The following is a 20,728-nucleotide window of genomic DNA, read 5'->3' on the forward strand; positions in this document are numbered from 1 at the left end:
GGAGGAGGAGAAGGTGGATGAGGTGGTGGAGGAGGAGGAGGAGGAGGACATCAAAATCGTACGTTTGTCGAAAGGCTTAGCACTTTAGTCAATACAGACCGATACAAGGAGACGGAGTTACGTTACGTACCCAGTGTTGGATGTAATATCTAACCAACCCGCAGTCATCGGACCGGAAACGTGGAAGATTTTCAGTAACGAATCGGTATATGCCTAAAGTATATGTGTGCGTATATATATATATATATACATATTGTAAGATCACAAATTATACCAGAAAGGTATAATATTTATTTACCTTGAATACGCGCAGTATAAGTGATCCTAGTTTTATGACCGGATCGCGCTTCGCGCAACAACCCCCGTCACTATTTTCACTACGGGGGATTTTCATTATTTTCAGTATTTCCATCTGTTTGTTTTCCTTTTACGCATTTTAACGGCATTTTGAGAGTGGCGTTTAACTGCCGCTTTGACGAATACCGTCCTGCGTGCGTTAAATGTTATCTTGTGTATATTCCTTTAATGTTTCTTCATCTTCCGCAGCTCTCTCTCTCTCTCACTCTCTGTTCTTATTTTCCGCTCACCTACCGTGGTACTCCTCTCAACGTCGTGTATCTAGATGCAACTTCACGCCGCAGCGTTTTTCCATTGGCTTCTTTCTACTTCCTTACTTCCGATCCCGAAATCGGTGAGAAAACAAACTTTATCTGTATCCGAAAGTCACTGTCACTGTTTGATTTTTTTAGAGGGGTTTATCACTCGTGAAATCTTGTGCACGCTTTTCCGAAAATCTCGTAAAATTTCTTGAAATCTTTTAAATCTTTTGAAATCCTTGAAGTCTTTCGAAATTTGTTGAGATCTTTTGAAATCTTTTGAAATTTGTTGAAATTCGTTGAAATCTTTTGTAATATTTTGAAATCTCTGTTATTTTCTTTTGATAAAATCCTTTGAAATCCCATGAAGTCTCTTGTAAATTTTTCAAATCCATTAAAATCTCTCTCTCTCTCTCTCTCTCTATATATATCTCTTTTCTCGCTTAAAATCCCTTTCACTAAGAAAGATTCACTCGGACGATTTTTCTCCCTCCGATTTTTCCTTGTCTACGTTTCGACGCATCCTTCATCGACGTTCGAACCATCTTGATTTCGTATTAAACATACCTACGCTCCGCATGCGGGGGTTAATTATTTAGTTTCGAATACAGGGTTCGACGGGACTTCGAAAACCGAAACGAGGGGTTAACGCCCACGGGCGCGATGGGTGTGGAGCATCATCGACTAAGGTCAAAGAGAGAAGAGACCTATGTAATTTTCCACCGCAATTAATGCACCTGCAGTATATACGCCACTAATTATAGGGTCGTGTCGAATGTGTCGGACGGAAAGGGAGAACGTGATTACCGAATGCTCTTCGCCTTGTCGACTTCTCTAACACCATACCATGATCCATAAAGACGATAAATACTCGCCTAACTTTGCCGTTAGTGCCGATTTAACGAAAGCCGAAGAATTAGAATGAGAAGCATGAGAATGAACCAAAGTTAAATCACTGTCAATATTTTGAAATTCTTTCACGTCCATAATTCTTCGTCCGATGATCCTCGCGCCTTCTTCAATCGCGTAACGAATCGTCGAGGGTTGATGACGAAGAGAACATTTTTTTCGTTTTGCAGGTACTTGGGCGTCGAGCCGAGACTGCTCGTCGTTGCCTCAAAAAACGGTACAGAAAATCCTGGCCAATCCATCGGCGCCGGTGTCGTTGGTCCAGCCAGCGCTGAGAGGAATTGCAAGACGTTGCATCTCACACCGAAACAACAAGACATCTGCACCCATTCGCCTCCGGTTCTGCAGGTAATGTGAATTGACATTTTTTTAAAAATATTTTATCGTTTTACTAAATTTCAATTGACCGTCTTCTGTGAACGGGAATAAAAATTTAGCCATTTAGAATAAACGCTGTCTTCAAATCTTGACTTTAAGCTCGTGCTGTACTCCTACCCTTACCGACCGAGCAAACTCGCACTTTTGTCTTTCTAAATCCCGAGATTTTCGGGATACGAGTAACATTCCTGAATCCTGCCGCAAACCGGCGATTAGCCATCGAAATTTCAATCCTTTCAGTTCGATTGTTTATTCAACGTAGAGAAAGCGAAAGGGTGAGTTTGCTCGGTCGGTAAGGGAGCACCACGTGATCTTAAGGTGAAGATATGATAGAAATCAGAAAAGTTTAACGTGCGATATTTAACCGAGTTTGCAAATCCTCACAACCGCGCAAAAGCCACAGATTTCTCTGTCGGTTTGTACCCTTCGCGTTCGGACAAAAATCTTGACGCCCGAACAATTCAATGTCAATGAAAATGAACCGTGACCAAGAAAAATGGAGCGTGGGAGGCGAGTCGACGATTGAGCGAGACTTTCCCCCCCAAACCCCCGATGGGGGCAAAACGGCATTTACCTTTCCTAATGCGTAAATCTTGTGAGATCCACGGCCGGGGATCCACAGACGGACCTAGACAAACTTCGAGGCAAAACCTGGATTTTTTCTTTGACCCGTGCCGCCGCCCAACCGCGGAGGAAGACGACTGACTTTGTCGTTTCCGATGAACCGACTCACCACAAATACCAGCCCGCATGAATATTCATACTGGAGAACCTCGCGCGCCCAAAAAACTATTCTCACAAGCATTGTTTTATTTATTTATTTTTTTATTCTTACCATTCTCTATCAGGTACGGGATTTCATATTTATTATTCCTTCATCGTTGAACGGACGATTAGCTTCATCGATTCAAAGCATCTTGTCGCGCCAATTTTCGAAGTATGTCGACAGACGTGGAAAAAAAACTGTACGAAGTCCGACGGATTGATTCTGTATTATAAGTAAATAATTTTTTTTTTTTTTTTTTGCTGTGACGATCAAACCGAACTGTTTTAACGAAATTAAAGTAACAGTGTTTAACGTAAAAAAAGAAATATTACTTTTTCTTTTCTACGAGCTTCTTTTTTAATTCTATACATCGAACAATAACCAAAATCGTCGTTTATTACTTATAAAGTTTGCTTTTATCTCTGATAGTTTGATAAGTAACAAAAATTTAAGATTTTGAATAAGAATGATTCAAATGCGAAACTGAAGTTCGTTTAATCGTTATTTACACAATAAATGTATGAAAGAATAGATCATTTTTCTTAAAACCCGAAATATCGTCTAGTTTCTACAAAAACAAACTTTATCTAATAAAACTATTTTTTTTTCTTTTATCAGTTACGTGAAAGAAATCAAAAAAATTTGACGTCCTAAACCCAGACTCAAAATTTGCTTTGACCGGTGGCTCTTTGATCGAGAGTTCAACATTCGAAATTAAAAGATTGAAGATTGAGAACCCTATTCACTTATACATCAATTAGACATTATTTATCTTCCCGGATTCAATTCGATCATCTTCTGCAGCTGGCCGGCTCTGAAACCTGTGTTTTGTAATTTTTGTTCTTCCTCTTTCACTTATGCCTCACACTTTATTTTGACTAGACTGTACCTACATCAGATTCATCGTTAAGTTCATCACTCTTCCAGCCTCCCTTCTCACTTCCTCTCTCTCTCTCTCTCTCTCTCCTTTTCCTCTTTTTTTGTCAGACCTCCTGGAATCAGGCGTTTTCTTTTTTCCTTGCTTCTTTTTAAACCCGTCCTCCTCCCGTTCCCTTTTCGCCGCAGTCGTTTTACCTGTAATTATACTGTTTCAGGCTATTAGCGCCGGGGCGAGACTGGCGATCGAGGAATGCCAACATCAGTTCAGATCGGCCAGATGGAACTGCTCGGTGAATATCGACACACCGAATAATATTTTCGGCGGCGTTATGTCAGTCAGTGAGTCAATGCTGCTTTTCTCTCGATGCTTCCATTTCATTTCCTGCTGCTGCTGCATTTTTATACATAATACTAATACGAAATTACATACAAATTAAGGGGTGACAACAACAAAAACAAACGAAAATCGCTTTTTTGACCACTTTCTTCTTTTTTTTTTTGATGGAAGATAACCCAACAAGATAATAATATTTGAGCAAGTTATTTAGCATATTTTTAAGTATAATATAAAAAATTATTGTTTGTAAATAAATAATATTTAAATTAACTCACATTATCGCAACACTTAATATGTAAATAATGTGATTTTTTTTCTTTTTTTTTTCTAAATTCTCTTTTCTAAAAAAATGGCTCTACAGGTTCGCCATTTTTTAATATTTGTTGATACTAATCTTCGGTATTATACTTAAATATATGCCTAATAACTTCCTCAAATATTGTTATCTTATAACCTTTTCAACGATCAAAAAAAAAACTGGCGCATTTTTTAGGTTTTTACAGCGATGTTTTACCCTTTACTCTATAACATCGTTTATTCCCGACTGAACCATAATGTTTAACTTTTTCTTACCTGAAAAGTGGATCGAAAATGACAAATTTGCCGACACTCGATTGAAAATGCCAAATGACACTTTTCTCCCGCAAATCTGATTGTTCCAAGAAAATGCGGGAATAAAGTAGACTTTTCTCGCTTCGCTCGGGCAGTAAACCCGCCAGCGGGAATAATCCCCGACTTTATTCCCTCGTTCAATAATGTACTATTCTTGTCATCCTCTCGCCTCTAGTTTTCTTAATATTTTTTCTTCGAAATTGAATGAATTTTCTCTTTCCAGATAGCCGCGAAGCTGCCTTCGTTTACGCGATATCTGCCGCCGGGGTTGCTTACAGCGTTACGCGAGCTTGCGCCAGGGGTGAATTGAACGATTGTTCCTGCGACAATCGGGTCAGGACGCGGCAACCCAGACATTGGAAATGGGGCGGATGTAGCGAGGTAATTACAGCTTTAATCGATTTTAATTACGATACGTGAGGATCGTTCAATTTTCGATCAAAGTTTATAGATATTGTTTCTTTTCCAAAATTTCTATCGCCAAATTTTTCAGGTATATAGGAACTTTGTGGTCGAAGATTAAAACAGAATTTTCATCAATTTTTCGATATGCAAACTAGAGAGAATGAGTGTTCGCTCGTCAATCGAAAACGCATAAAAATGGATTACTCTCTTTTCCGATTTTCCGATAAAGTTGCGTGTTTCTATTATTTGAATTTCAGTTCAATTGCTGTACTTTCGCAAATTCTCCGATCGATTAACGAAGAATTTTGATCCTCGAAGAAAAACGGTCGTACCTAGCACGTCGAAATTTAAACAACCGTCAAGACGTTTCGTTTCTCACTGCATAATTTTCTCGTCGTAAAATTCTTCCTTGGAACAAAATTTTCGCCATTAGACAAAAATTTACCCATTATACCTATACAGCAAAGAAAAAAAAATAAATATATTTAAGTCGCGTACAGGTAAATGGATGCATTTCACGTGAACAGGTGACCCCTTGTAGACATTGTGAGCTTACAAGGGGATTACCAGGCTAAGCTTGTTAAGTCACGACGACGACGACGGGGAGGGGGAGGAAGAGCGGGGGGGGGGGGGGGGGGGTGGAGGAACGACTCTACGTCGTACCGACGTCGACACCGCCCTTAAACGCGACGTATGTAGAGTAGGTACGTCGGGGGGTGAAGGAGAGGCGAGGGGGGCACGTATGCAAACTAACGATATAATACGTCGACTATTTGTCGAAACGCGTTGAAAGATTTCCTTAACAAGGGTCCCGCGGGATGACGAGAGAGAAGACTCGAGACCCGAGACTTGCTCGAGACTCGGGGAAACCTCCACCTACCCCCCTCGCTTCTCGCTCTCTGCACACGCCTGCGGGATAACAATGTTTATTTAGTTACATACACGTTCCATACTCTCTGTATACTTGATATTTATAATGCCCAACAACGTCGTCAGCGATCTTTCTACTTGTTCTTAAGTGCATTGCGCGCTGTATACGCTACATACGCATATATATATATATATATATATATATATATAAACATACACCTGTACCTTGTACGAACAATATATGTTGGTATATTTGATGTTATACGCGCAACGAAGCGGAAAAATTTTCGGGAGCGGTGAAAGGAGTTGAATAAATATTTTCTTCGTGTAATAGTTTTTTGGTATTAGATATTATAGTGTGAACAGTACGTAATTATATTTTTAAAACGGATATTTCAGGATATTCATTTCGGTGAGAAATTTTCTCGCGAATGGTCCGACGGCGGCGAGGAACCTGTGAAAGAAGGTAATTTGTCCGGGCCGACAGGACTCGCTGGACAATTGATGAGGAAACACGATAGCGAGGCCGGGAGAAGAGCCGTTCGGTCCAGAATGCAACGGATCTGCAAATGTCACGGTAAGAATTTTAGTAAGCTGAATTATCTCTTTTCAGAAATTTTCATCGAAGGTGAAACTATCGCTAAAATATTCTTGCCACATTTCCGAACAGCTTGGTTTTTCACTGGTGAACTTTTGGGTACTTGAGACAATCCTGAAGCCAAAATAAAACTCGATGTGGACGGATAATCGGCGGCCATTTTGATTTTTCTCCTGCGACGTTTTAATCTCGTTATTTTCTCTTCGGCTTTTCCTTGTTATACGCTTTAAACCTGCAGCCCCTCTGCGTTCTTCTTCCTAGGTATGTCTGGCTCGTGCAGCGTAAGAGTATGCTGGCGAAAGTTGCCGCAGTTCAGAGTTGCAGGAGCGGCGTTGGCCGCCCGTCACGAGGGTGCAGCTCTGGTTAGACTCGCTCAGAGGGGCGGTCGAAGACCCGCCAGACTTAGACCAGCCAGACCAGATCTGAAACGGCCTAACAAAACGGACCTGGTTTATCTGGAAGATAGTCCCGATTACTGCGAGAGAAACATCACGTAAGTTAAACAAAGCCGAGAAACGACGAAACGGATTCCGTATACGACAGCGTCGTTGCATTGCGCGTATTTAAAAATTCATGTTCCCACTTGAATGATCATCGTATTTCTCTTCTTTTTTTCATGTTGCATTCGGGATCAAAAGCAATATGAACGTTCAGCCTGATATATGTATAATCAATGACTCCTCTACCTATGCATAGGTGTATGAAGATACGCATACCTACACTGCGTTTGAATTTCGGCGAATCAATAGAAGCCGTGTAAAATCATGGGGGTCAATGTCAATAAAGCTGAATCTGCACAGTTTTTCTACTGCAGCCGGTACTTCCTACTGCAGGATATTTGCTAAATTAAAAATCAATTTTTTTTAGCAAATTTCGACTTCCTGATTGTTTATTTTTTTATTTTTATTTCCTATTTTTATTTATAACGTTCATTCCTCCACAGACTCGGAATACCTGGGACTCGGGGAAGACTTTGCAACAGGACATCTCCGGGTCTCGACGGATGTCGGCTGCTTTGTTGCGGTCGTGGTTATCAGACGCGAGTACGGGACGTTACCGAGAAATGCAATTGCAGATTTGTATGGTGTTGTCGGGTGCAGTGCGACGACTGTCGACACACGCGCGAGGAGCACGTTTGTAACTGAGATTAATCATTCACTTTCACCCAAATATTAACTATATATTTAAATATATAACGGTAATATTTAATTTTATCCACAAAACTCTCTGTATTATTAATATTATTATTAATATTGTTATATTTTTTTATGCGTCGAAGTGGAAAACCCGTAATTTATTGTTGAAAGTCATCGAGTCTTTTGGTGTCGATTGAACAGAAATTATATTAAAGGATAACGAGTAAAGTAACTGGCACTAATTAATATTTGCTAATCGTCTCTTGATCAGTTTTTTTCGGGACTTACTTTATGAAAAGAATTCGATTATTTCATTAAATCAAGTTTCGTTTCTCAATCAGCATTCGTTGATTATTTAATTTCCAGAACAAATAAAAATAAAAAAAATAAATAAATGAATAAAAAATAAAGAAATTTCTGCTTCCGAAAAAGAACAATTATCTTTCCAAAGTAAAACTTTATTCTATACGTGAATAATATTATATATAATAATAAGTAAAATATTGTAATTAATAATAATATAATTATTAATCACCTATAATATCCGAGAGTTTGCTCGACTGATTGAGAGTTTGATAAATTCAAGACGTTAATACCGGATTATATACATTTTTTTAAGGCTAAAAGAGGCTACGAGATACTTACCAGACAAACATAACATTTATAAAACGTATGAACCCTGAAAACCGTGTATTTTTACGTGTTTGAATGTATGAAGAATGAGTGATAGTTCTTTTTTTTTCTTTATTTCTATGCCGCTGACTCTCGGAATCTCGATTGCGAATATAAATTTCATATAACTACCTAATCTACGATAATAATTAAGATGCCAATGCTCTCTAGCGCCTAGGATTTTTGACCCAAGTACGCCTGACGGTACTTATATTATTGATATAAATTATATACGAAATAAGTTGAGAAGAAAAAGAAAACAAAAAAAAGCAGAAGAATAACAAAGATAAGTAAGGACGAGTAAGAAAAAAAAATAGATGAAACAGAATAACACAGAGAGCTAATGTTCGGTTATAAATGATAATAATTGCCACGACGTTGATTAATTATTTAATGACATTAAAATTAATCATAATAGAATTACAATACCCTTATTATAATCTTGTAACGATAATTTATTTAAAAATCAGACGGATAAATGAAGTAAAAAAAAAAAAAAGTTCAAATAGCTTAGCATCTTAAAGTATACATATATGCATATATTATACATATAATATACATACGTAATTTTAACAATATTCTTAACATCCTTTCTGTGATACGTATTTAATGGAGAGAGAACATTTTCACTTAATTTTATTTTTAGTTTTTTTCTTAACTTCATTCTGTATAATGTTTAAATAAATAGTTCATACACATCGATAAGAAGTATATATCTCAATTGCATACATAACACAAACACATATTCTATGTAATAACAGTGTAGTAATTGTTAGCTCTCTGTTTTATTCCGACGTTGATCATTTTTGCCAATGAATGTAAATATATTATATCTACTTACTTGCTATCCTCTTCGCTGTGTAGATTATTCATTGTACGTAGTACTAATATGTATATATATATACAACTTCCAAGTTACGGTTTTCTTTGTATTCGTATTATTGCTATTATTAATATTATTATTATTATTATTATTCAATAGACCATTTCCAATGAAATTCATTTAAGCGGTTAATTGTAAGATTTCTTTTTAACGATGAATGAGTATTAGTGTTCTATACATAATATACGAATTAACGTAATAGTTACCTCTATCCATATAATGGAAGTCTTCTATAAAGCTCGCTTAAATGCTAACATCTCGGTGTTTAACTCGTTATTGTTTATAGTAACGTTCGATGCTCGTCAACTCGTTTTTCACAGGCGACAATGAGTTACATATTGTTGGTTATCGAGTTTTGATGAAGAAAAAAAAACTAATCCGGTTAATATTCTTTTAAAGAAATACTATGGGAGAGTACATTATGGTATTTGGAATCTGTAAAAACATAATACATATTTCAATTACTAAACAACTGTCACACATAAGTCATACCGTGACTAAAAAACGTTGCTGCAGGCAATTGATGCTATAACGAGTTTATAAATTCGATTAAAGAGAATAGGCACTATGTAGGTATACACCATAAATTGTAGGGCATATATAGTATTATATTATATAATAGTGAAAAAAGTACGTAGAAAACGTAAAAAAAAAAATCGAAAAAAAACAACACACAGTATTGATCGAAACGTAATTTATTTTCATCCTAATTAATTATCGGAATAGTTATACCAGCTATATTTTCACGATTTTCTAAAGTTACGTTGTATAATTTAATCTTAATCGTATAAAAAAAAATCTCTTTCATTCGTATTTAGAACATAGACATAATATATGATAATGTATTATTATTATATATTCATATTTGTATATGTATATGTATGACCTTGTATTCTATATGGTACGTGTATTTATAAACAATATAATATTGATATATTGAACGTATGTACGACGAAATTTAGATGGTAGGTAGAAAAAAAAGGAAATCTGTAAAAAATGTCGAAAGAAAACAGATCCATGTCGAAAATGATACAGGTATGCATAAAAAATGAGAGCAACGCAAGTTGACGCGGTTTCTACGTTTTATATTTTCGCTTGGGCTTAGTAGGCTGTTTACCATAACTATGACCACCAGCGGCTAAAATGCGACCGGCCAAAATATAGGCGGCGGGTAAAACTGCACCGGATATTAAACCGACGATGAAGCCAACGGCCAACGATATGTCGGTGCTGTATATGCTTTTGTAACTGAGGCCGCGATTTTCGCGAACGGACAAATGCTTCTTCTCTTCTTTATTCCTCGCGACGTATCCCAGCCAGTACGTTATTCTGTCCACCGCTGGATTCGGCCGTTCTCTTATCGCCACAGATACTTTTCTCGCATTTTCCCTAAAACCGGCTGTCTCGTGAACGGTTTTAATCAGCGATAAAATGTTCGAAGAGGTGTGAACGCCGCCGGTTTCAATGGAAAAACCGAGCTCTATTGCTCTCCTGGCGTTTCGCGTCTCGTCGGCGTCTCTTGGCAGGCATATTACCGGAGTACCGTGGAAACCAGCCTCCAATAACTCAGTGTCTTCGCAGTGACTCAGCAAGACTCGGGTGCGCGGATATCCTGGTGGAAAATTAAGGAATGAAAAACAAATGAACGAATTAGCAAGATCGCTGAAAGTGAATCGACGGGGAAAACCGCAACTTTTCTTACTTTTTCCCGTTATATATCGTCGGTAATTAACGGACTGATCACTTCGTATTATCAAGGCAAACGCGGGAGCAGTCGTTGATTTTACGCTCAATGAGCTTTACGAGTTCCTTTGCTTCTGCACTTAAGTGCATCGATTTATTTCCAGTTATTCTGGAATGAACAGACGCGAATTGCACAGCAATTCTCTTTTTTAAATCGCCCGAATTTTCTGCTTTTGCTACTTCTCAATTCACTTCTTGCCGCGCGAGGCGGAGTGTATATTTCAAACTTTTGTGAAGAATCAGACAATTTTCGATAATACAAACATACAGCACCTCAATATACTTACCAATGATATCTTGACGGATAACTTCTTTATTCACAAACAAATTATCCGGCTTTTCTTCCTTCAAATAATCGACATCTTTAATTTTCCAGACTACCGCTTGTCCCTGACGACCCTGCGGTAAACCCCTGGCGATTTCTTCGATCAGATTTTTGTAATCTTTGTCCAGCAGCGTCGCGATCGTTCCTGATCGGCGTTCTATCAGTTCTTTCTGTAGTTCCGGTGGAACCGGATGTGCTCCGCGACAATGATGACACCCGATCTGGGGGAGAGAAAAAAAATGAGCAAATCTTTGACGCGTGCGTAATAAAACGGGGAAAGAAAATCGAAGAATACTACGGTGAAAATTACGAATTTTTACGTAAGTTGGAACATTTCGTATTATTTCGTAAAAAGTTGTAAGTATGCATAGGTTTTTCGTAAAGAATTAATAATTTTTGTTAAAAATTGTAGTAGCTTTTAGATTCTTTTTATGAAATGTTAGAAATTTTTATGAGAAACTATGCGTATTTGCCATTTCCCTAAAAATTGGTCGAAAATTGTAGATGTCATTCTCACAACGGTAGAGTCAAAATTCTTTACCTCGACCAGCATCTGAGAAACGAAAGACACGTCGGATCTGAGAATCGTATCGGCGCCCCAAAAAATTAGATCGACATCGCGGTAAAGATTCTCTATGGTGTCGGTTTCGGCTGGTAAATACTTTTCGATCAATTCCAACGCGGGAGCGACGTAATTGCTATTTGCATTTTTCACGATCGATCTGATACTCAGAAGAGACGATAAACGGTTCCAAAATCCACCGGTTAATATCGGCAAGGCGATTCCCGACTGGTGAAACACGTACGATTCAGCCTCCGAGCCTTGGGTCCAAATCACTGGAATTGAAGCGAATTTTCGTACCCACGGTAGGACGCAGGCGTCGTGTCTGAAAAGTTATGGTTTTCATTTAAAATCGGTCGAGTTCGTGAGCCTATTTCATTCGCAGATTCTGTACCTCAAACCAGGCGAAATAACGTAAGTCGGTGAAAATTCCTGAATCAAATTTTGAATCGTTTCATCGCTCAGGAGACTTTCGCAGGCTTTCAGTGCCCGCGATTCCTTCGTACTTGCCAAAGCCGCGTCGACTTTCACCTCGACAACTTCGACGTCGATCAAATTATCGTACAGCAGATCCCGCGAGGTCGAGGGTATTATCAACACCGTGTTTATATCCTCGTCGGACAGAGTGTTTGCGAGTAAGGACAATTCGTGTTCGTATTCGAAAGCCAAAACCACTGCAGACTTTGGCGGCGTAAACAAACTCGACGCACTTATCAGATTTACAAAAGCTAATGAGAACCACGCACCGTATAAACTAGTCAGCTTCATCGTTGATTAGTTATTAATTATCCTACTCAACTTGGCTCATACCGTAACCAACTCGTCCGGCGTTACAGCAACGCGTACTCGCGATATGATAATACGCGCCCTGAGACAGAGGATGTTTTGCTGTTACTCTGCGATGTGTCACATCTTCCACGTGTACGCGTATTCATGAACGCATTTGAGACAATCGGACTGTTTCGTTGTTCCACGGTTCTTCATCCCTGGGCTATTATACTGCTTGAAATACATCGACAACCACTTATCCTTGTTCCAGATGGTTCTGATATTTTGGGTTTTGGTAATTTAACCTCAGGTTCGACGCAAAAACCCTCGAGTATCAATACGCTTGACGCAGAACCGTCACCGGCCGTTCGCTGTGCCGGTATTCCTTCTCTCTCCTCTTTCTCTCTATTTCCTTCTACGTTCGTCCAGCATCTCACGTGTGGGCGTGGAATGAATCCCTACCATTTTTCGCATCACGAGATGCCATGTGCGCTGCCGCTTCGCGCGCGATTTAACTTATCGTCAACCAACTGAATTTCTGAATTCATTGTGCAGAAAAGTCCGTGTACCCAAATCTTGTGGATCGTTTTTTAATACCTGAACTTACATGTATTACAATTTTGAATGTAACGTAAATCGAACTACCGTACCAATTCCATCGTTCCGTGCGTCTAAATATTCGATTTGCGCATCAGCGCGGGCGAAAAGTCGTGTCAAACACAAAAGCGCCTGTATTAACGTAAATCTGTGCGATATAATTTTTGAAGAGTCATCGGATCGTGTAGAGAGTAATACGTTTTAACGAAATATTAAACCACTGTGCCTACAGATGCAAACTTCAGAGTGTCGAAATCGGGGAAAAAAAAACTTTATCTTAAGTTAGGTGAAAAGATTAACAACTCGGCGAATTTGGAGGTTATTCGGCTACCTTCTAGTGCATTGAAGTCTTTATTGTAAATAAAAATGAATTATACATTTGGCGCTCAGAATCCGAATACCCAGGCTGGGTTCACCCCAGGAACTACTGCCCCGCCTGTCACAGGAGGTAAACCTACCTACGTTTCGTTGCTACCTACGAAAGATTCTCTGTCACCTGGCTTATCCATGCTTTACTATTTAATCTAATTGCGCCACAATTGCTGTATTTTATGCTTCCCAGTAATAAACTTTTGGTCGACTCCCTAACTGACATTCGTTATGTTTAGTTCATTTCTCAATTTCTTAAATTTCTCTGACCCAGGAGCACAACCAGTCACCTTTGGAACATCAGCAGTAGGCGCCGGCGATGCCAACAAGCAGGGGACACTGGGTCTGGCTCAGCCAGGAGGACACCCGTTGTCGAAATCTATTGGCCAGGCATTTAGTACGAGTTTTGGAACAGCAACATTTGGAGCCTCTCCTGCGACAGCTCCAGCATTCGGTACACCGTCCTCTGGAACAACTGGGTTTGCAAGATCAGGGTCAGGATTAATGGGCCTTGCAACTCCGCAGCAGCAAGCAATAACGGCCAGCAGTCTCCCTGCAGCAAACACAGCGGCTCCAGCTGGAGCTCTGACCTATGGAACACCGATCAGTGCAGCAACAACGACTAATGCATCAGTAGGTTTCCGTACTACGACTCTTCCGAATACAAGCTCAGGTCTTGGCACCCTAGCGATGCCTTCGTCTACGCCTGGTTTAAGCTTTGGTGCAAAACCTATGACGACCTCTGCTCTTACTTTCAACTTGGCATCGACTGCTGCCACATCTGGCCAACCACCAGCCAGCAACATAAGCTTTGGTGTTCCAAAAACAGTCGCTACTACCACCATTGCTCGCCCGGCAGGTCAGAGCTTCACAGTACCTGCTGCGTCTACACCAGCATCAGGATTCACAACCGGAGTTGGCACTACTCCAGCTGCGACAAGCGCTACAGGCTTCAGTCTCTTTAACACTCCACAAATTGCCCCAAGTACCGCAGTGGCTCCCACTGCTACCGCTACGCCAACCGCAAGCGCTGCCAGTGGATTTAATCTACCTGGCTCGCAGACGCAAGCAGCTAAAACAACTGGAACTAGCCTTGGCCTCGGTAGTATGGCAACTATTGCACCTGCTACGGCTGCAACTGGATTTTCCACAGGAACTCCAGCTTCCTCGGGTATCTTCACGCTCGGTAGTATGCCCTCTGTTACGGCTGCAGCCAGTTTCAATTCGGGTGGTACAACAACGGTTGCGAGCACTCCAGGATTCACTCTAGCAAAGAGTACAGATCCTGCCGCTTCGACTGCGGCACCTACCAGCGCACCACAAACATCTTTGGAGACCACGACCAAGTATGTGTTTTCATCCGTAGTGCTCATAAAATTTTAATTCTTGGCATGGATGTGATTAACAATTGCTTTTTACAATAGTGTTACAGCCTCGACGGCTGCAACAAGTCAACCAGGTGGATTAAATTTCTGTCAATTGGAAGAATCGATAAATAAATGGACACTGGAACTAGAGGAGCAGGAAAAAGCGTTTGTAAATCAGGCAACGCAAGTCAATGCCTGGGACAGACTTCTCATTGCTAATGGAGAAAAAATTGTTACCCTAAATCAAGAAGTTGAAAGGGTTAAACTAGAACAGGAACAATTAGAGCACGAGCTGGATTATGTGGTAAGTGAAAGTAACCCTTGTTCAACGCGAATTTCTAATTATGTTAATGTGTAATTTAACGTCTCTTTTCTTCCAGGTTGGTCAACAAAGAGAATTACAGGACTGTCTCGTTCCACTGGAAAAAGAATTGGCAACAGTATCCGCCTCAGATCCGGAGAGAGAATACACTTATCGTCTTGCAGAAAATTTGGATACCCAATTGAAGCAGATGTCCGAAGATTTAAAAGAAATAATTGAGCACCTTAACGAAGCGAATAGATCTCAAGATTCAAGTGACCCGATTGTCCAGATTGGTAAAATACTGAATGCACATATGAACAGTTTGCAATGGCTCGATCAACGTACGTCAGTTTTGCAAACAAAGATACAGCAGATTGATCAAATGCATCAAAACTTTAGACAGGAACATGAGCGAAGCTTCAATTTGGCTTACAATTAACACCTCTGTCGCCATTGAGCAAGTGACTACTTTCATAGGACCTTGGATGAATTGCAAACTTGACCGTCAACGATTCCATCTTTCAGCGAATTCAGATATGCCAGTTGAACATCTTATTCGGTGGGTACTCTAATTCCAACTACACAATTCAATTTTTTAATCTGTATTAAGAATACAATTCGAGTGGAATATTGACATGACCGAATATCTGCTGTACTTCCAAATATTGTATGAATTTTGTTTTGTTTTCAAAGAGTAAAAAATGCACTCCAACCAATCTCAGAAAGATTGATATTCATTATTACTGCAAGTCCATCGTTGGAGGACTGTCTTGGTCTACATATACATAATGAGATAATTGTTTGAAGTATATGGCGATCAGCAATCTGAATCGATTAATTTCTGGTGTTGCACAAATACGTAATTTTTTAATATAAAAAAGTTATAATTTATTATTCTAATTGATTTCTACAGAATTGAAATGGCTGGTATGAAATAGTGTATTTCTAAATGTCCATCAATGTTCATATGCATGTTAATCATTCTGTCAGCCACTACGTTGCAAATTACGCTTTCGGCTTTTATTATATCCCATGTTAGAAACATTCCAAATTTCCTAATATCTATGGTGGCCGAAACTTCTTCCTCTTCTTCATCCGATACTCCTGAGTCTCGATCGTCTCCTCCAACCTTCAAGTCTTGAAAGTGCGTCGCTACGGTAGCAAAACTGGTTTCCACCTTCAGTATTAATTTCCCTGTTTTCTTAGCAGTTACGACAAGTTGTGGACTCATTTTTCCCATCTGATCGACAACATTTCGCAAGTGTTTCATGTCTGGCATCTCTATGGAAACCTATAACAAAAAATAGAGATGTATTTGCAGGGGTAAACTTGATCGCGAGCTAAGTTGCCAGACGATATGATTCAGTATCAGGTCTCTTCAACATACATCGAACGACGGTATAATCGGAGCCTGATATTCCCCCCATTCTTTTCGAGGAATTACTTTAACAGGTACATCATGAACGCACTGTCTAAGCTCGTTGCTTATCGAAGGTAATTCAATATCGATAGTGAGACATGGCTGTTCTCTGTTGGTAAGTTTGATCTTGACGCTCTTGGCGGTCATTTTGAGGGAGCTTAGGCTCTTTGCGAGCATGGCAGGTGAGAATTCGAGGTATATCTCATTCTGTTCCTCGCACACACCTATCATGGTGTATTCGCTGAAGAATTTGTTTTGGTACAAAACAGCCCACGCTATCGGCGAATAGTCGTCGCCGACGTGAAAGCACACCTCGTCCTTTGTAAGCCGTATCACGCAAGCCTTTGCCAGGCGGGATACCGTGTTTGCCACATCTATCGATTGAAATATACAGAGTTATTACATTTTTCGTACACATAAATTATAAACAGGTTATGGTTAGGCCAGTGAAACATCGATCTTTCCTCTTACTAGTGAAGTCGCGCATCGCTGCGGAGTCGATCATTCTGCATCTGAATTTCATCCCGACGAGTAATAAACAGAACGAATTCCCAGTGAACCGAACGTTTACCGCGAGGCTCTCGCAGCACAAATCAGCGGCCTGTCAAACAAGTCAACATCGCACGTCCGTTGGCGCCGTTCGTTTGGTTCCGTTCCGGCGTTCCGCCACGCCGGTACTTCGCACAGAAGTTTCTAGATGTCACCAGCGTCACCGAAACAGTCGGTTCCCGCGCTGCCAGCATAATTTTCTGCAAACGAAAACTTACCCTGCGCAGCGGTGGTGATCGCCTAACGAATTCTTCGGGGACCGAGGCTGCCGCCGGTCGTCCTTTGTGTAAACAAACAGACACCCGCCTCGCGCCGGAAACAAAATAAATCTATGATCGTGCGGTGTGTGCTTTAAACAATTCTCGGGGTGTTCGATTCGCGGAATCCGTCAGAGTGATCAGTCAGTGTGTGCAACGCTTAAAACTGTATTTCGACTAATTTGACAAATTAACCCGGACAGCGTGCAGAGAGGGTGAGAAATAGATGCGTCGGCCATTTTGCAGATATTGTTATCATCTCTGCACGCTCAAAGCTAATCGATAATGCTATAATAACTAACCAAAGAGTGAGAAAAAGAGAGAGATATCTCTTACACTTCATATTCTCTCAAGTAATCGCTTACCGAGAGAATTGCAAAAGATCGAAGAACATGTCCTGCTCGGATTGAAATGCAGTTTTATCGAGCTAGGTGAGTCAGAAGACTAGAAATACATTATTCCAACTTATCGTACATACATACATAAATTTATTCGCTACCCAATTCAATGATCGTCTCTCGATGTTTACTAAACATTCGCAAGGTGCTAACACGCTTCTTCGTCTTACATTTTTTCTTCTTTTTTTTTTTTTTTTTTTTTTCTTCATCTATTTCGAACGCGAAAATCTCTCTGCGGCGATTCTCAATTGTTGACAGCTCTATTACATCTCGTGACGCTAGTCACTTTACTTTCGCATGTAAACAACACGCGTTGTCTGCCTTGCCAGTGTAATCAGCTGTGCTCAAAGACCGCGTAATTCGTCATTCCATAATTTAAATCCTTTGCGATTTGTTACTTATTCAACTCCCCTACGGATCCTTACACCGCAGCTTTGCACATATACATATATATTTACGTAAACAAAATCTAAGCTGCTGCGCTTACAATGTACCTTGCAACATTATGCATTTTAGTAACGATCCGATCGTTGTTTTAGGCACATTTGAAACAACGGTTACAATGTTCGTAATACAACATTCGAGTGTCGCGTGTGATTTAGCATGTTTTTAAAAAAAAAATTCTCAGCCTTCTTTCATGTTTTCGTTTTATTTTATCCGAAACAACGTCTTCGTTCGATCAATACCCCCTGCTTCCCAAAACTCCGTGAAAAATTCACCCCTCCGTCTTTATAAGACATGTGGTTCAATGTTCCTTCGTTCCTCCTCCTTCTCTTCCGTCTTTTGTTTTTTTCGGCTCCATACTTCGCCGTTTATCGCTCACCTAGAAAGAACGACGACAGGTGTCTGCCGGAACACGTGGCCCGCGGCAGTCGCACCGGGCCTTCCTGTTTCATTTTTTCACGTTACTTGTTTTATCGCCGTTTATCTTTCCCCCCCTTGTTTTATCAATGCCATAATACCCCACGCACAGCGACTCTACATCTCGATGCCTTCGTCGTCAGGCGCAACTGTAAAAAGTTACGAATCACGAGAGCGCGTTTAAATTTTCCCGCGCATTCCGAGGTGTGTCGATCGAAAGAAAAAGGATCTAGATATTCGTATAATAGCATATGAAATTTCTCAGGGTTTTCAGTAGATTTTTAAAAAAGGTGCAAACTTTTGGGAAAGTCGGTAGAAGGAAGGGATTGTGGTATTTTTCCATCTCCGGCAGAGCAGACCAGGTTATCCTAATTATCCTTATTCTCAGGATGTTCGAATCGCAATGAAAGAACGACTCTGTATTCGTAATAAGAACGTTTCAACTCTGTGGGATATGTGTACCTACATACGTATACATTATTAAACGTATCGCATATGCGTACCTATACCGATGTTTAAACAAAGAGCGCTTGTTTTTCCATATGCGTGTGCACACGTCCACCATACATGTGATTATTTGCTCTCGGCGCAGCATGGCAACATCACCACACGCGTAAACGCGAGATGAAATGGGCCAGCAGCAGCCGTGGGAGGTACATGCATATAAATATATATATATATATATATATATATACACAGGAAATCGAGTATATCTTGCAGGAAGCGAGTAAAGGGTTCGTTCGGTGTCAGCTTTCCATTGAAAAGAATCGAATAAAAAAATAAAAACTGCACCAACGACGGAGTCAAATCAACGAATTGAAACCTTTGGGAAGAATACGATATGTGACAATACGAAGAACATTACATTGTCATCGGGATTATTATCATTGCACTCAAAATATAGACAGAATAGAATGAATTAATTTCCAAGTTTCATCAATCGTTGAATCGAGCAACGTCTTTTTTCTTTTCTTTTATTTCAACTGTATTTTACTTCATCTAGGGTATGCATAGGTTCAGATAATTGGGTTGGCGAGTTTATTAAAAGAATTATCAGGTAGCGAAATTGAGAGTGTTTTGAAACAGATGCTTTAATAGCAAAACGCGTGCTTACAGTTTAAACTCGGTAACAAGACTGTTTTTACAATAATGTTACTTGACCCAGCAATCTTACTCATTTCATAACACAAGAAAGCTCTCACACGTCTTTTATCCACAATGACGACTAGATCATTAGAAAAGTGGCTTAAGACGGCAGCAAGCTGCTTCCCTCTCACGATGATACATCTTTCACGTGATTCTATTTATCAAGAATAAAAATAAATTCTCCGTCGTTGATAATAGCGAGCGAGAAGAAAGAGAGAGAGAGAGAGAGAGCGATTAGGGAGAGAGGGGGTTTCGGTGTGACGCAATCGCGTCGTCCCGCATAGCAACTAACGTTGAGGACAATCAGTCAGTCAGTCAGTCAGACAGTCAGTCAGTCGGTGGTAAGTGAGTAAGGAAGGACGATCGTCGGGAACGAGGAACGAATGAAACCTCGAACGAAACCGAGGAGGGTTCAAATGTTACGTCGTCGTCTGGTCGCCGGCCCCCCTTTCCTCCTCCCCCCCCCCCGTCGCCTCTTTTCCCTCCATTCCCATTCCCATTCCCCATCCTTTACTCTCCTTGCGCCCCATACGAAGAGCGGAGAGTCAGATGTAGATAATATAAAAAAATTGGAAGTCGAGTCCGTGGTAGTTTAACGTTTTTCTCATGCACGGCTCGTGTCTTCGTTTGTACGAATTATAAACAATGTCGAGAGGCGAACTCGGCGAGGTTTCGAATCGAATCGCTGTTGCTTCAGGTTTCTGTCTGCAAAAAAAAAAATTAAGAAAAATAAATAAAAATAAAAATTATAGTCGGAATTACGTATTACGATTGGCTGAAGTAATGTTGTGTCAGGAATTTTGAAATTATTAAGGGACGTGTACGGCTTGGACCTTTTTTTTTTTTTTGTTTTTTTTTTTCTTTTTTCTAAGATAATGAGGACTTTATTGTTCATAGTTTCGAGAACATTGTAGAATTTTTTGAACGAAATTAATAGCAAAATGACGACACTGCACATATAAGTAGCCAACGACCACGTTTTCAATTCGATGGCGCAGATTCGTCCGGTCAATTTTTATCC

General features: G+C 40.0%; 5 protein-coding genes across 6 annotated transcripts in view; 3 read left to right on the forward strand and 2 right to left on the reverse strand.

Moving 5' to 3' along the window:
* LOC124305472 (protein Wnt-4-like) overlaps positions 1–8,656 on the forward strand; it is a 49,819-nt gene extending 41,163 nt beyond the window's left edge. The window contains exons 2-7 of the mRNA XM_046764973.1: positions 1,676–1,853; positions 3,744–3,867; positions 4,701–4,858; positions 6,152–6,329; positions 6,612–6,843; positions 7,294–8,656. Of these exons, the coding sequence (XP_046620929.1) occupies positions 1,676–1,853; positions 3,744–3,867; positions 4,701–4,858; positions 6,152–6,329; positions 6,612–6,843; positions 7,294–7,495 (1,072 nt within the window). The 3' untranslated portion in view covers positions 7,496–8,656. The remainder of the gene's footprint in view (positions 1–1,675; positions 1,854–3,743; positions 3,868–4,700; positions 4,859–6,151; positions 6,330–6,611; positions 6,844–7,293) is intronic.
* Positions 8,657–9,779: 1,123 nt separating this feature from the next.
* On the reverse strand, positions 9,780–12,799 carry LOC124305471 (UDP-glucuronosyltransferase 1A9). The gene is made up of 4 exons (XM_046764972.1): positions 12,066–12,799; positions 11,651–11,996; positions 11,072–11,330; positions 9,780–10,653 (listed from the first exon to the last, which is right to left on the reverse strand). The coding sequence occupies exons 1-4, from the start codon at positions 12,437–12,439 to the stop codon at positions 10,118–10,120; spliced, it is 1,515 nt and encodes a 504-aa protein (XP_046620928.1). The 5' UTR covers positions 12,440–12,799; the 3' UTR covers positions 9,780–10,117.
* A 260-nt stretch (positions 12,800–13,059) lies between these two features.
* Positions 13,060–15,967, forward strand: LOC124305469 (nuclear pore glycoprotein p62). Its single transcript, XM_046764967.1, has 4 exons — positions 13,060–13,484; positions 13,680–14,751; positions 14,830–15,076; positions 15,153–15,967. Exons 1-4 carry the CDS (start codon positions 13,403–13,405, stop codon positions 15,513–15,515), a joined length of 1,764 nt encoding a protein of 587 aa, XP_046620923.1. The 5' UTR covers positions 13,060–13,402; the 3' UTR covers positions 15,516–15,967.
* Positions 15,511–17,246, reverse strand: LOC124305475 (checkpoint protein HUS1). Its single transcript, XM_046764981.1, has 3 exons — positions 16,968–17,246; positions 16,464–16,870; positions 15,511–16,367 (listed from the first exon to the last, which is right to left on the reverse strand). Exons 1-3 carry the CDS (start codon positions 17,017–17,019, stop codon positions 15,984–15,986), a joined length of 843 nt encoding a protein of 280 aa, XP_046620937.1. The 5' UTR covers positions 17,020–17,246; the 3' UTR covers positions 15,511–15,983.
* A 52-nt stretch (positions 17,247–17,298) lies between these two features.
* The window catches only part of LOC124305468 (myb protein), a 45,732-nt gene continuing 42,302 nt past the window's right edge, over positions 17,299–20,728 (forward strand). For both annotated transcript variants that reach the window (XM_046764963.1, XM_046764965.1), the window contains exon 1: positions 17,299–17,733. Coding sequence is in view for 1 of the 2 variants with exons in the window: in XM_046764965.1 (XP_046620921.1) it covers positions 17,714–17,733 (20 nt within the window). In the remaining variant the exon portion in view is untranslated. The remainder of the gene's footprint in view (positions 17,734–20,728) is intronic.

Source organism: Neodiprion virginianus, chromosome 5 (genome assembly GCF_021901495.1).
Source record: "Neodiprion virginianus isolate iyNeoVirg1 chromosome 5, iyNeoVirg1.1, whole genome shotgun sequence".
Classification (NCBI taxonomy): Eukaryota; Metazoa; Arthropoda; class Insecta; order Hymenoptera; family Diprionidae; genus Neodiprion; species Neodiprion virginianus.

What these genes read in the sequence shown, in the direction of transcription:
- LOC124305469 (XM_046764967.1), top strand. Translation starts at nt 13,403, where the DNA reads ATGAATTATACATTTGGCGCTCAGAATCCGAATACCCAGGCTGGGTTC. An exon ending in TCTTTGGAGACCACGACCAA is followed by an intron (nt 14,752 to 14,829) that starts GTATGTGTTTTC and finishes TTTTTACAATAG; the next exon opens with TGTTACAGCCTCGACGGCTG. An exon ending in AGCACGAGCTGGATTATGTG is followed by an intron (nt 15,077 to 15,152) that starts GTAAGTGAAAGT and finishes CTTTTCTTCCAG; the next exon opens with GTTGGTCAACAAAGAGAATT.
- LOC124305475 (XM_046764981.1), bottom strand. Translation starts at nt 17,019, where the DNA reads ATGAAATTCAGATGCAGAATGATCGACTCCGCAGCGATGCGCGACTTC. An exon ending in AGCGATGCGCGACTTCACTA is followed by an intron (nt 16,871 to 16,967) that starts GTAAGAGGAAAG and finishes TTCAATCGATAG; the next exon opens with ATGTGGCAAACACGGTATCC. An exon ending in CGATTATACCGTCGTTCGAT is followed by an intron (nt 16,368 to 16,463) that starts GTATGTTGAAGA and finishes TTTTTGTTATAG; the next exon opens with GTTTCCATAGAGATGCCAGA.
- LOC124305471 (XM_046764972.1), bottom strand. Translation starts at nt 12,439, where the DNA reads ATGAAGCTGACTAGTTTATACGGTGCGTGGTTCTCATTAGCTTTTGTA. An exon ending in TTTCTCAGATGCTGGTCGAG is followed by an intron (nt 11,331 to 11,650) that starts GTAAAGAATTTT and finishes TCTCTCCCCCAG; the next exon opens with ATCGGGTGTCATCATTGTCG. An exon ending in TATCCGTCAAGATATCATTG is followed by an intron (nt 10,654 to 11,071) that starts GTAAGTATATTG and finishes ATTTTCCACCAG; the next exon opens with GATATCCGCGCACCCGAGTC.